This window comes from Tamandua tetradactyla, chromosome 10 (genome assembly GCF_023851605.1).
Source record: "Tamandua tetradactyla isolate mTamTet1 chromosome 10, mTamTet1.pri, whole genome shotgun sequence".
NCBI classification, from domain to species: Eukaryota; Metazoa; Chordata; class Mammalia; order Pilosa; family Myrmecophagidae; genus Tamandua; species Tamandua tetradactyla.
In genome coordinates this window covers 15,700,557-15,714,572 of record NC_135336.1, presented here as the reverse complement: position 1 = coordinate 15,714,572, position 14,016 = coordinate 15,700,557, and the positions used below count along the sequence as shown (strand labels likewise).

The 14,016-nt window shown below is 36.0% G+C and overlaps 1 protein-coding gene and 1 long non-coding RNA gene across 5 annotated transcripts in view; one reads left to right on the top strand and one right to left on the bottom strand.

Moving 5' to 3' along the window:
• The window catches only part of LOC143648236 (uncharacterized), a 69,756-nt gene extending 66,180 nt beyond the window's left edge, over window positions 1-3,576 (bottom strand). The window contains exon 1 of the long non-coding RNA XR_013158469.1: window positions 2,917-3,576. This is a non-coding gene — a long non-coding RNA (uncharacterized LOC143648236). The remainder of the gene's footprint in view (window positions 1-2,916) is intronic.
• The window catches only part of PPP1R2 (protein phosphatase 1 regulatory inhibitor subunit 2), a 33,045-nt gene continuing 22,102 nt past the window's right edge, over window positions 3,074-14,016 (top strand). The window contains exons 1-3 of one of the 4 annotated variants that reach the window (XM_077117929.1): window positions 3,074-3,200; window positions 3,735-3,902; window positions 11,529-11,636. In XM_077117929.1, the coding sequence (XP_076974044.1) occupies window positions 3,187-3,200; window positions 3,735-3,902; window positions 11,529-11,636 (290 nt within the window). In that variant the 5' untranslated portion in view covers window positions 3,074-3,186. Of the gene's footprint in view, window positions 3,201-3,289; window positions 3,309-3,365; window positions 3,382-3,654; window positions 3,903-11,528; window positions 11,637-14,016 lie in introns of those variants that run through there. The other 3 variants (XM_077117931.1, XM_077117930.1, XM_077117928.1) reach the window with 3 other exon arrangements.

Genomic DNA, 14,016 nt, shown 5'->3' with positions numbered 1-14,016 from the left:
CTGATGTCTTAGGTAGGCTAGGTGGAGCCGGCCGTGGAAGCATTTGTACATTTGGAACTCTGTTTTTGGTGGGAAGCCAAGAGGTGGTGGCCTTAGAAGCCTGTTGCAATAAGCATAGTAACCAACTTACTCAGCCACATAAGGAGGTACAGTAAAAGCATCTCTTTCTTTTAATATGTTGCATTGGTTTGGGCTACCATAAAAAAGTCTTCAAAAGAGAACAGCAATATTGTTTGATAATCCTTAAACTTATATATATATTTTTTTTCTTTTTTTTTTTTGTTTTTATGTATATATTTTTAAACTGTGAATTTGCCTTGCGCACAATAGCTACTTCCAGACACTGTAACCAGAATGGAAGATTCCATCCGCAATCCATCTCTCGGCAGCCAAACTCTCAACATACAGAAAATGTAACATAAATTCAGCCAAATTCAGTGCATTGGCTATTTGGTCTAGATGAATTTCTGTAAAGAGCATATTATGGCAGAGGTATAGGAGGAGAATTCTGTTTAGAAGCATTTGGAAATTTTTTTCTGCACCACACTGAAAAATACAGGGAGAAGCTGGGCTGGCACTTGCAATCTTGTGGCCAAATTAATATTTCATTGTTTTTTTAAATATTAAGGAAGTCCTCTTCATCTGCATTACCTTTTAGTGGAGCTGGGAGTGGTAGAAATCTTACAAAGAGACAAAAGTTCTTTTTATTTTTATTGGGGCAAACATTTTTTTCAAGGTTCTTCAGGAACCATCGACTGTTTTTTTATTTTGTTTTATTAACTGTAATAAAACACCTTACATCATACCACGGTAGCTCTTTTCATTAGAGGGTCTCAAAGCAAGGCAATGCTTAATTAGGGGCCTAGTCACAGGTTCAAGGTGGTAACTGCTGGGTCCAAGCAGGAACAAAGCAAGTCTGCCCAATAATTTAGAACACATGAAGGGAAGTTTTGTGTATTTCCTTGAAAATAGGATTACCACCGCTGACAAGTAATCCTGACAGGGAAGGAGAGTTCCTTTGGGGACTCAGGAAGGGAGATGGCAGCTGTCAAGTTATCCTATACTGTCAACAGCCCTTTCCAACATGAAAAAGTTAGAATGGGCATAGCCCTAATATCCCTGAAGATCAGAAGAAGGATCAAAGGAGAAGGAAGAGTTATAATAGAAAAGATAGGATTTAACAGATGTGTATGACTGCTGAATCATATTGATATTTCATTTAGTCTCCAGTGTCTTGAAGCAGCTAGAGGAAAAGCCTGGAATTGTGGAACCGTAACCCATACCAAAGTCTGATGTCTGTTCTATAACTACTCGTTAAAATACAGTTTGAAATTTATTACTTTTGTGTATATATGTTCTATTTCACAATTTTAAAACGTTAAAACAATAACAGCATAGGACTATACAGCATGAACAGTGAACCCTAATGTAAACTATGAACTATAGTTAGTACAATTATAATAATATTCTTTCATCAGTTGTAACAAAGGTACCACACAGGCAAAATGTTAATGATAGAGGTAGGTATATAGAAACTATTTTCTGCAGGATTTTTCTATAAACCTACAACTTCTCTAATAAAAAAAATTTATACATAGCATTTAATGTAAATATTAAATACATTTCTAAAGATATGAGGGTTTCTGTTCATTCTGCTTTTCTGTCTTTTGATTGTTCTATAATGTGGATATTTTAATTTTTGAAATAAGAAATAAATTTCATGTTAGAAAAAAAAAAAAGAATGGCTGTGGAGCCACTTTAGACTCCAACTGGGGAAATCCCTGGGGGAGCACATTCAGCTCTGTGGCTGCCAAAGTTGTTTCCCTTCTTTCCCTTCTTGTTTACTTACCCCATTCTCATCTCCATTCAGGATTCATTCCCTTACTAAGGCCCTGTTCCATGCCAGGAACTCAGCCAGGGGCTGAGTGCCAGACAATGAAAACAAGATAGTTGCTTATAGTCAGTCCTGGGGAGCAGAGTCCCAAGAATACAGAACCAACTGTTGTTGCCTAAGCCACAGGAGCCTGTGTTAAAGGAGATGAGATTTCTGCCATCAGAGTAAAATAAGGTAGCACCCTTCACCCTGTCCATATCCTCTCTGTCCCCTGACACCAGATGTTGCTGGCAACCAGGTGTCAGCTAAGACTAAGAAAGAACTTCTGAGTCAGAGCTGTCCAAATATAAAATGAGCTGTGTTGGGAAATGGCAAGCTCCTGGCTACTGGGGATGTTCAAGAAGATGCCAAATTGCTACCTGGTAGGAGTGCTTGGCAAAGTCCCTTCCAGACCTAGTAACCCATGAATCTATAGAGGAGCTGGTATGTTGGAGAAGGCAGTTCTTGGTCACCCAACCTGCTCTTCTCTGGCTTGCTGCAAAGATTATGAAGAGGCCTGATTAGGAATGGGTGGTAGAAAAGTGTCGGGTGATAAGAGACTGGGGTGGGAGTGCTTAACCTCTGAGACCTTCATTTTTCCCATCTGTACAACTCCTGGTCCTGCACTGCATGGACACCACCACCTCTACAGATGCTAGCTTGACTCTGGACTTTAGATGCAGCAAAATTATGCAATTGTTCTAAGGCTTCAAATCTTCAAACTTCTGCCCTTTCATATACTCCATAGAACCCACTTCTACTCCTCACAATATGCACAGCACCTCTCAACCAGAAGCTCTCTCCTTCTTTCTTATGAAAGTTCTCTCTCATGCTTTTCATTCACACCCAAACACAAAATAATAGGGGGAGGGTTCTTTCATTTTCTCAATTTGAACTCTTCGCCTGAAAACCTATCCGGTTCCCAAGGCTTTTGGCCTATTTCAGTCAGTGTTGGACAAATGGTTATCTTAAATGAATTCCCTAGAAGATATTTTATGGATCAGATTACAAATCACAGTTCTAGGAACTTCTGCCAGCAATACCTTCCACAGTTTTACCAATGGGAAGGCGACATGGTAGATGCAAAGCACCAGACTAGACGTCAGAAGCCTCAAGTTCTATGACTGTGTGCTGGATGGGCTATGTGGAGACGGCCAGTCACTTCCCCTCTGTCGGTCAGCTTCTCCAATAGTAAAACGACAATCTTAGATTATTCCAATGCCAGTATTCTATGACTTCATAATAGGTCTCTAAGGACCATTCCAATGCTGATATTCCATGATTTTATAATAGGGAGTTTTTATTCCGTTTAAATGGAAGGGAAGAGGTACATTGTATTCAATTCTCTGAGTCAGCTACATCTTTGGTCAGTGGTATCACCTCTGAGCCCGTCTGCCGAGTCACAAAATAGAAACAGCAATACCGACTTAATAAGGTGGTAGGGATATGAGTGCTTGGAGAGCAGTAAAACCCTGTAGAGAAGCCTTGAACCTCCCCCCGTGGGAGGGGTAAGCGGAAAGACAGTGGGCCGGCAGCGGGCGGGGCGAGGAGTTTGGTTTTGTTCTCGCCCCGCCTAGATATCGCGAGAGGGCGGGTCTGCTTGCTTTTGGCGTCGGCGTCGTTCCCGCGCCGGGGTACTAAGCCGGCCTCTCTTCGCCGGACGCCGTGAAGGTGCCGGCCGCCGAGGGCGCGCGACTGGTTGCCAGCCGCGCGGGGTCGGCTGCGGCTTCGGGGTCGTTGTGTCGTGACAGCGACGCCGGTAGCCGTCTCTGTGCTAGCAGGTGCGGCCGCCTTAGCCTCGAGCGGGCTCCGTGACTGCCTGGAGGGTCCTTGCTCACGTCTGTCCTTTCCCTTCCTCGAGCCCGCGCCAAGCTGCGACACTGAGCCGACAGCCGGATCGGCGGGCAATGGCGGCCTCGACGGCCTCTCACCGGCCCATCAAGGGGATCTTGAAGAACAAGAGCTCTGCGACTTCCTCTGTGTTGGCTTCGGCCGAGCAGCCCGGCGGGAGTGTCGATGAAGAGCTGAGGTGAGAGCCAGGAAGGTCGGCGGCTCGTCTCCCGGGTCTCCCGGGGGAAGCCACTCCTTTCCGGCCCGGGTGGCCTCGCCCACCAGCCCCGTTACCGACCCCGAGCACCCGGCCGCGGCTCCGGGGATGCGGCTTCAGCGCCGCTCAGGTCTCTCCCCTTTTTCGGCCTGGCTGCGAGTGCTTTTTAAGAAGGCTTTTAAAGGAGCGATGATGTTTATCGTGTTTTTCCTTTTAAAAAAGAAAAAAAAGTGCACTCATGTATAATATTTTAAGAACAAACTTATGATCTTGAACTTTGGGGAATTGGTAACGTTTAAGAATCAAATTGAAGTTTCAAAGCTTCATCTGTTAAGCTTTTATTTCTTAACCTCATATCCGAAGTATCTAAAATTCATCTATAATAAAAGCGTATTTTCTTGGCTTGAGAACTCTGAGATCTAGACGCAAGCTGATGAGAGACGCCAAAAAAAAGACCATGTCCCCATTTTTCTTATTGCTTATCTTCTACGATTATTCTTTTTTACGTAAATATTATCAAAACATGATGCTTCACTCTCTTAGGTTCTAGGCTTGTCATCTCTCTACTAAGAGAAACCGAAATTGCAGATCCTTGATTTTTATTTTACGGAAAGCTGATTATTGCTAATTAATTTTGCATCTGCAAGTAAAGTGCTTCTAGAGGAGCAACTTAAAATGATCCAGTGATTTTTTTAGTTGCTCTTGCATGCCCATGCAAAAGATGGTGAGCCAAAGCATTGTGTGTAATAGTAAATAATTGGAAGCAATCCAACGTCCGTTAATAAAGACTGGTGAAATATTAATTATAGTACATTTGTACAATAGAACAATGCACTAGCCTTTAAAAAAGATTGAAGTACGTGTTTATGAACAGACAGGAAAAGATATCCAAGGTGCAGTGCTCATTGAAAAAAAAAGTTGCAGCACAGTATGTAGTGTAAAATATACATGTAGGTTAAAAGCTCGGTGGGGCTGGAGTGTTATAAGATACTAAAAAAAATTAAGGACTTCGCTTTCTGGAAATAAGGCATAGAAAAGTTATGTGAAATTTGTAAAGTCATGAAGCAAAAATAAGGATGTTCATGTAGTATTAGAATGTTGAAACTAGGACACATCTGTATTAAGGAACTAATTTAGTTTAGGACCATAGAAGGAACTACTACTTGGTGGTAGTAAATTTATGGGGATTTGTGTAACATAGAAAACATTAAGTAGCAGTTTAGATCTCACCTTCCCACTCCTACCTTCTTTTGGGTGCTTGACTCTTCTTACATTCCCCAACAGCCTACTTTTCAAACCTCAATTTGAGGTAAGTTGCTTCAAATGGGGCTGTGGGGGGGGGGGGGGGGGTTGTAAACCATGGGATTTATCAAACAATCTCACTAAGATAAATCTGTAGCAGGAAGTACAAGGCAGTGTAAACAGCAACAACTATAGAAGGCCCCAGTGCAGCTCCAGGGTCTTAAGCAGCAAGAGCATGGTTCTCTTATGTTCTTTAGCTCTTCTCCAGTGTGAATTTCTTTTTGAAAAGCTTCCAACTGGCTTATTTTCCTCTTTTTCATCTCCCTTAACTTCTGCTTGTTCTCAGCTTTGATCTTTCGTACCCTCTCCTGGCGCTACTCTGGGTTGCCTTCACTCTCTGCAAGTGACTGGGGTTACTTCCAGGTTTTATTTCAGCCACTATCCTAGACTCATACACCCACATAGGGCTCCTTTAGGAACTGCTGGCAGTGCAGATTTACTTAAAAGGGGCCTTTTTGTAAGGTGGGCAACTTTAATTGACTTGTATAATTAGAGGGTTATAGTCCTGTCTTCAAAGGAAGCTGCCCTCATTCATTGAGGTTCATGATGTTTGGTTCTAAGTGTAAAAAGGGGCGGGCTTGTTCATGACAAGTGTTACATGACTGTAAAGCAAAGAAACTGAAAGTCACAGCTCATGGAGCAACATTAGTCACTTTATAGCCTCTTTGAACAGAAACAATTAGAACATAGTTGAATATGTTTTAAACAAACTTTTTGTAATGTTTATTTTAATTACAACCAATAGTCCCCCCTTCCATATAAAAAGTATTGAAAGTAAATAGCTCTTGCAATTACAATGCACTTACAATTCAGAAACTAATAAAGGTAGTATAATATTGGTCTAACTTGAAACGTCAGAACGAAGTATAACACGGCAAAAGAATCTCATATTAAAATGAAAATGACCACAGATCTAATAAATTAGATTGATGCCTTTATCATGTAAAATGCAGGGGTCTTTTTTTTTTTTCTGCACTCCCATAGTTATGAGGCTCTGTTATGTAAAGAGATGTTACAAAGGAATTTTTTTTAAGGTCAGAAATTGAGTTGTGTGTTCTAATGGTCTAGCCTTTTTGATTGCGCATTCTTTTTAGTACAGAAAAAAATTCAGATACTTCATGTTTGTTTATAAGTTATGTACGTTTACTACTATCATTTGGTATCTCAAAGCACAATATACACTTAAAATGAGATTCATGTAAAACCATATTTCAAATAATCTTAAGCATTTCTATTTCCTTTTTTATCCAGTTCTAGTCAGAACTGATTAAATCATTGTTGGTGTTTTTTTTTTAATCTGATATCTTCATTCTCTTAATAGATTGAATCTGTAAATTCTACACATAAATAAACATCAGTACTTTATAACACACTGTTCAACTAGTTTGAACACCATTGTCAGGTCCTATGATTGTGAATATAGTACACAACTTGTGAAGGTCTAACAACACATTTAACAAGTATGTATGTGTAGTTCACCTAAAACAAGACTTCATTGATTCTAAGATAAACCATGATTTTATGTGCCACCCAGAAAGAAAAACCTCTGCCGAGATTATAACGTGCCTTCCATTTTAAGACATATCCTGTTTTCAGAAATGTTAAAATGTGAAAATGGGTGTTTTGGAATTGATGAAAATATTGTATTAACTATCACTATAGTCTGTGTTGTGAGAAGTACTATGGCTTAGTGGTTAAGAGTCGAGTACTGGTTCTGGAGCTAGATTGCTTGGATTCAAATCCTGTCTCCCACTTCCTAGCTTTGATTTGGGGTAAGTTAGTTATTATATCTGTGTCTTAGTTTAAGTATTGGATTAGTTAATTAAAGTGTTTAACCCAGTTCTTCACCCTGAAATGTTAGTTTTATTCTAATAGAAATAAATAGGGTAATCTAATTTCTCCTATACCTCAAGACTGGTTTTATATAATCTGCTTTGGAGTCCATTAGTCTATGCAATTCAAATTCTGTAGTGGTCTTAGGTAACACAGGCAAATTCTGCCTCAAAAAAAATTGTGCTTTAATTTTGTCTAATATAGTTTAAGATAAAAGTGTGCTTTAGGGCGGGCCATGGTGGCTCAGCAGGCAAAATTCTCGCCTGCCATGCCAGAGACCCAGATTTGATTCCTGGTGCCTGCACATGTTTAAAAAAAAAAAAAAAAAAAAATGTATAAGCATGCTTTAAATGTGTCTGTTTCTGTCTATAAAGGGGTGTGAAATAGTCAAAGGCTTACCGAATAAAATAAAATGTTTTACAAAAATGACTTTTTGCTTGCTTGCAATTGCTTTTATTATTAAGTCTTACTTTAATTGTTCAGTAACGGTTTCAGACTTGGAAGTTTTGTACTTGATCCACCTACCTAAGTTGAATCTTAAAGGAGAAACCATTTCTTGAAATGTGGAGTTAATCACCTTGTAGCAAAATCCTCCTTCTCCAAGCACAGCTAAAACTATTAAACAAGCAAGTCACAGCAACAAGAAGTACATCTTGGTCTTTGAGATGGCATCTGAGCTAACAAAGTGAAAGTAATAAGGAGTGACTTTTTCAAGACCAGATTTAGACTGTAGAAAAACAGTCACCCAAGAACGGGTGGGGGGTGCTGAAACCAGCCAGTGCTTTCATCCTCATTGCAAATCTGTGATATTAGTGGTAGTGCCCAATTTTTGTGTTTACAGATACTAATGCAGTGAAGATCAAACAGTTTATGATGGCATTGGGATTCAAACTCAGGTTCATTCCATCAGTTTCATAAAGCTAATGTTCATTCTACCAAAGCTTTAGGGAGATGCTAATTTCCATATCCAATATCCTCTGCTGACAGTTTCTTCAGCTTCACTATTTTCCATCTAAGAATTCAAAGATATCGTGAATCTAAATAATTCTAAAGCTTTCTTTTTCTTAGTGTTGCATTAAGGAAATGGAAGAGATTGAGGCTTTGAACATACAGACCTTTGTATTCTCTTTACGGTGAAAAATAAAATAGGGAGAAAAATTGGAGTTGTGTTTACAGTGGTTTATATAAATGTATCGAATTCACTCAACCTTATAAGAGAATGTTTCTGGTAAATAGGGAAAAAATATAAACATCTATTCACATGAGGAAAGTAAAATAAGCACTTTTTTTCATATTTATTTGGTAATGAGCAAAGAAACAAAACTCTTTAGTTCTGTTGTATGCTTGCTGAAGTAGATGAAACACATATACACAGAAATACACAGTCTTGTCAACTTTTTGGTAATGTTGAGGACGTTACAAATAGTTCTCTCTTTGAAAAAAAAGACTCTCTGGCTCCATGGAGTGAGCTATGAAGCTCTTCATAAACTCTAACCCAGAAATGCCTGTCCTAGCACATTGTCCTAAAAATATCATTGACTAGAAATGCAGAAACAAGATCATTTCTGCCTTACTGTAAAATAGGAAAACATTGGGATTCAATATAAATAGCATTGAGTAGTTTATTATTAAATATTATGCAGCCATCAAAATGATAGTCTAGAAAACAAATAGCTTATAAAACATATGTATATTTATAACTATTGTGTTTTCATTTATATTATTTAATAGAGTATGGAAAGAATATGTAGAAATGAACATTCCTAGTAGTTTAAAGTACTGGGATTGTGATTAGTAGATTTTATTCTTAATTCTATGTATAGTTTTTTTTTTTCTATCATTATCTTATAAAACAGATTTACAGGATGTTGTGTTAACCCAAGAAAGATACCTTTTAAACTCCAAACATCCATTTTCATTCTTTTTCTAGCTTAAGCAGTAATGATGACAAATTGTTACTTTTCATTCAGTATTCTTATCATTAGGAAATAACTTTTTCTACTTTGTAATTAGTAGGGTCATTAATGTGTGTTTATTTTTTTTAATAATGTAATGTAGTACACACAAGAGTGTATTAAATGTAAATGTAGCTGAGCACCCATGTAACCACCACCTTGAACATCACCTCAGAAATGTTCTTTCCCCTTCTCATTCAGTCTTCTCCTTTCCTGTAATAGTAACCACTGTGGTGATCACTTAGATATACATCCCTAAACACTTGAGTTTTGCCTGCTTTTAAACTTTATATAAAGGGGGATGTGCTGATTTCCTTTTACAGTATTTGTAATAGGGAATCTTAACAGGACAGTCTACTAAAACAAGTTTTATGAAAGTTTTACTTTTGCTTTTGTAATTCTGATTCAGACTTAATATTGTTATGAAGCTCCTTGATCATTTCTGCTATCTTCTTAAATCTTTGGAAGTGGTTCTCTTAGACAGGATGTGGCCATGCGCAGACCGCATCATTTGCTTTCTGAATTTGTAGATAATAGAGCTGTTTAGCAAAATAAAATTTCTAAAACTATAGATTAATCAGAAATAGAAAACTGCTATTTAAGAAAAATACTCATTCTGTGGAATACCTTAAATATTTCAGAATAATTTTTAATTTGAGTCTTACAGGGTGAAAGTAAAGGAATTTAATACAAAAGCAATTTAAACTTTTCAGAATGCTTTATCTAAGCCTGTACCATACAGTGCTAAGAGAGATCATGTTTCAAGATATTTAGCCCAATACTTCAGATTTTAAAACCATCAGAACTCCTTATAGTTTTTTGGTGCTTTTGTAATTTGGTTTCACAGATGTATTTCATTTGATTTTCAACAATCTTATATTGTAAGAAGGACTGTTGTTAATATTCTGTTTTATTATAATTTCCACATAAAGACAATTCAAGAAGGGATGTTTATTGGACTTGCCAGTAGTCACAGAATTTATGAAGGGTGACTGAAATTGAACCTTAAGTATCTGCTTCCCAGTTAAATTTTTTTTTCTCTCACAAGACCAGCTGTGAGAGACAATCAAGCTAGGCATCTGAAGAAATAAATATTGTAAAGAGCAATTTCTATGTAGACTTAGTCTAGTTCAATCGTGTGACTTTTTTTTTCTAGTAACATTTGATTAGTTGAAACGTCAAGCATATTGAGTGGAAATTAATTTGACGTCCATGCTGAATGAATAAACAAGCAATCTTTAAAAAACAAAGAAGTCTAGTTTCTATGTCTAGAAATCAATAACCTATATATGTCTTAATTTTAGCTTCTTACAAGCTTTAAAGATTTTCCTATTTTGTGGTGGGAAGATATTAGGCAACAACTTCTGACAGGTTATTTTTTAAGGAACAGTGAAAGTTGTAGTCTTAAGTCATCTGTGGAATATCTGTCTGGGTCAACCTTTTACCCTTGCCTGTTGAGAAAATATAAGGTTTAAGAATTGAAAGAAAGTTGTAGTCAAAAATATTAAGTCTGAAAAGGAACCCTTTGGGTCCTTCAAGGTAGAAAGGAAGAGAGCATGAAGTAGGGTTCAGCTGCCATTAGTGGGCATGTGTAATTTTTAAGATGACTCAGCAAATCCACTTAAGCCCATGGGGAAGGGAATATGACATTAAATGATAAGTGTGTCATTCTTCATACAGAGTATTGGAAGATTTAGGAGAATTGAAAAAATCTGTAGTAATAACCTCACCAATCTGAACAAAATGCAAGAAGGAATTTGAAACTATAAAATCTGCATCACTGATTCCTTTTAAAGCACTTTTTGTTTTAAATACATAAGTCACAGACTCTGTATCTAACAAAGTATTATTGACCGGTAGAGGGGCCTTCAAGGTCCTTTTTAGAGTAGATGAGAAGGATTTGTAATTAAGATACTTAATTATCGAGCACCTTAAGAATTGTGCAAGTACTTTGCTGAATGAATGTTAAAAGATGCTCCTAAAGCACAAATAAAGCATTTCTGTTTCTCTTAAGTAGATTTATTCCAGATAATCTGTATACATCATTTCTTAGCAACTTCCAAGTTTTCTAAATTTTAAAAACTGAGCTATAATTTTACTTCAACCTAATTCTTTATTTGTTGTGTTAGAATGTAATGGCATTCTCCCTGTAGTTTTACATTCTGATTCTTTTGATTGTTATGGATATCCCTGAAGAAAGTAAGCCAAGGAAATATTCACGTTAAGATTTTTAGCAGACTGGCATAGCGTAAGTCAAAATTCTAAACTACTGAGAACAAGCAATGTATAGATTTTCAGTTTTTGCTGTTATTAATTCTATAGGCCAAATGAAGACAATTTATTGTAATTTATCTCTTTTCCACTAAATCAATTCTTATTCTAAGAAAGTATAAATGAAAATAGAGGTTAGCAGTCACATAAACTTGAAAAGTAGAATATGGATATTTGTGTATTTAGATGTGTAACTTTTTGACCTTTTATCATATTGGAGAAAATTTTTTTTTCTTTTTAATTTTAGTAAAAAATCCCAGAAGTGGGATGAAATGAACATCCTGGCAACATATCATCCAGCAGACAAAGACTATGGCTTAATGAAAATAGATGAACCTAGCACTCCTTACCATAGGTAATGTTATGCAGCCATCGTTTCCTTTCTTTACTTCTTTCCTGTTTACGTATGCTACGAACTTCTGAATAACAGCTATATGAATTTGTATTAATTTTATATTTGTTACTGAATACCAGTTAATAATACAACTGCATATTTTTGTGTTACTGTATAAATAATGTATAACTTTAAAATCATGGATTCCATTTTGTACCTTGTAACTGTTGTAGTAAACATTTATTTATGGCACTTCAGTGGTTCCTAACTGCCAATGGCACACAGATTGGTGAGTTTTACCTTCCTTAAAATACACTATTTATAGAAAGGATCATACGTTTTGGGCTTGTTTTCTTTGAAATAGAAATCAGGGACTTAGTGTATTTTCAGAAAAGGATAACATGGATGATAGCTCTTTTTTAATCAAGTCAAAGGCAGATGGCCATTACTACTGCTGCATGTACTTATTATTTTTTAATTTGTTGTTTTTCTTTGTGACAACATATTTATGTTTTAAAAAACATAGAATTTGCCACATTAACCATTTTTACATGTACAATTTAGCGACATACTTACATTTACAATATTGTGTTATTATTGCCATCATTCATTACCAAAACCTTTCCATCACCCCAAACAGAAACTCTGTACCCATTAAGCAATAACTCCCCATTCCTCCTCCCCTGAAGCTCTGGTAATCTCTAATTTACTCTCTTTTTCTGAATTTGTCTTTTTTTTTTAGTTTTTTTTAATGTCTTTATTTTTAAACTTAAATAATGGTGTAGTTCAGATCATTGCATTGTGATTTTTGGCAATTTTGATTGTCCCAGCATTTTTAAAGTGAATTGTGAAATGATATTCTGTGACAGTAATTGGTATGAAAATAAGAATAATGTACCAGTAAGCCTCATGAGAAAAAGGAGATTTTTAAACAGTGGAAGTATCTAATTTAGATGTTGCCCTAACTTGTATTGAAAAATAAAGGTTTCCAAGGCTAAACATTTTGTCATTGAAGACAATATAAATCCAGAAGTTACTATTAAAAATAGGATTAAGAATAATGTTGTTCCATCAGCTATAACAAAGGTACCACACTAAAGCAAAATGTTAACAATAGGGAAAACTGTGTGTGTGGCATGGGAGTATATTGGAATGCCATACCCTCTGCATGATGTTTCTGTAAACTTACAGCTATTCTAAGTTAAAAATATATATAGAATTAAGAATTTCTATATTTTAAATCAGTGGATGAAAAATTTGGGAGATAATTTGAGATTAATGGTGAAAATAAGAATAAACTTAAAGAGTAGAAAGAAATCAAATAGGAGGTACAGATACTGAAAGTTAGTAGTAAGAAAGTTTGAGGGAAGAAATAGACTTATTACAAAAAGTTTGTCTTTATTTTTCTCATTACAGATATATATATTTTGAAGCAAAACTTAAAGCCTTTATCAAATCAGAAGCCAAAGACAGGACTGCCTTTCTTTCCAGTACATGTAGTAGCCATCCCTTACCTGTTTTGGCTGGGGATAACTATCCTAAAAAAATTGATACAAGACATGATTTTAAGAAAATAGCTGTAGCCATTATTTTTAGACTATTTATCTTATATATAATGTAAGATTTAAAACATAATAAATGAGAATGCTAGATATTTGATACTACTTTTTTTTTCTTTTATCTTACCCATATCTTTCCTTTAAGAGTTGATGAAAAGTTATTTAGTCCCTAAGTAATTGAGATTGTATCTGTATACAAATATGTGTGCTCAACTTTTATAATTCAGTGCTCAGTTTTAACAATTATTTCATGGTGCTTTTTTTTTAAAGAGTTATTTAACAGAAGAAGGTGCTTTTTATAGAAAAATCATGTTGTGCTAAACAAGAATCTCACAGTTACTATAGAGAAAGTCATTATGTGTGTATGTACATATGCATGTGTATGTACATACACACATAATTCATCTGTAAATTTTATGACATAACCTTGTATTTTCTATAGAAAATTTCTCCAAATTGACAAATTGTTTCTTTTACCCTACTCTGCTTCATCAAAAACAATAATGTTAAATGTGTTTACTTCAACTTCTTTGGGGAAAAAAAGAGCATTGTCTGAACTTTATGAATTCACCTTATCTCCCTCACAAAAAAAGGTATAGACCAGTGGTTTTCTATATATATATCTGAGTTCTCCTTTATGTATCATTCAGTACTTGAGAATTATGGATATCCTCTTCAGTGGTAGCAAATTTTTCATCAGAGGGTAAGATGGAAAAGTTAAATAGCTTTTTTTTGTTGTTAATGTATAAACTGAACTTTTATTGCCTTACTTACAAATCATGCACAAATGCTTCTGAAATAGTCTTCCTTAAAATAAAATAGACCCATTTTGGCTTATTCTA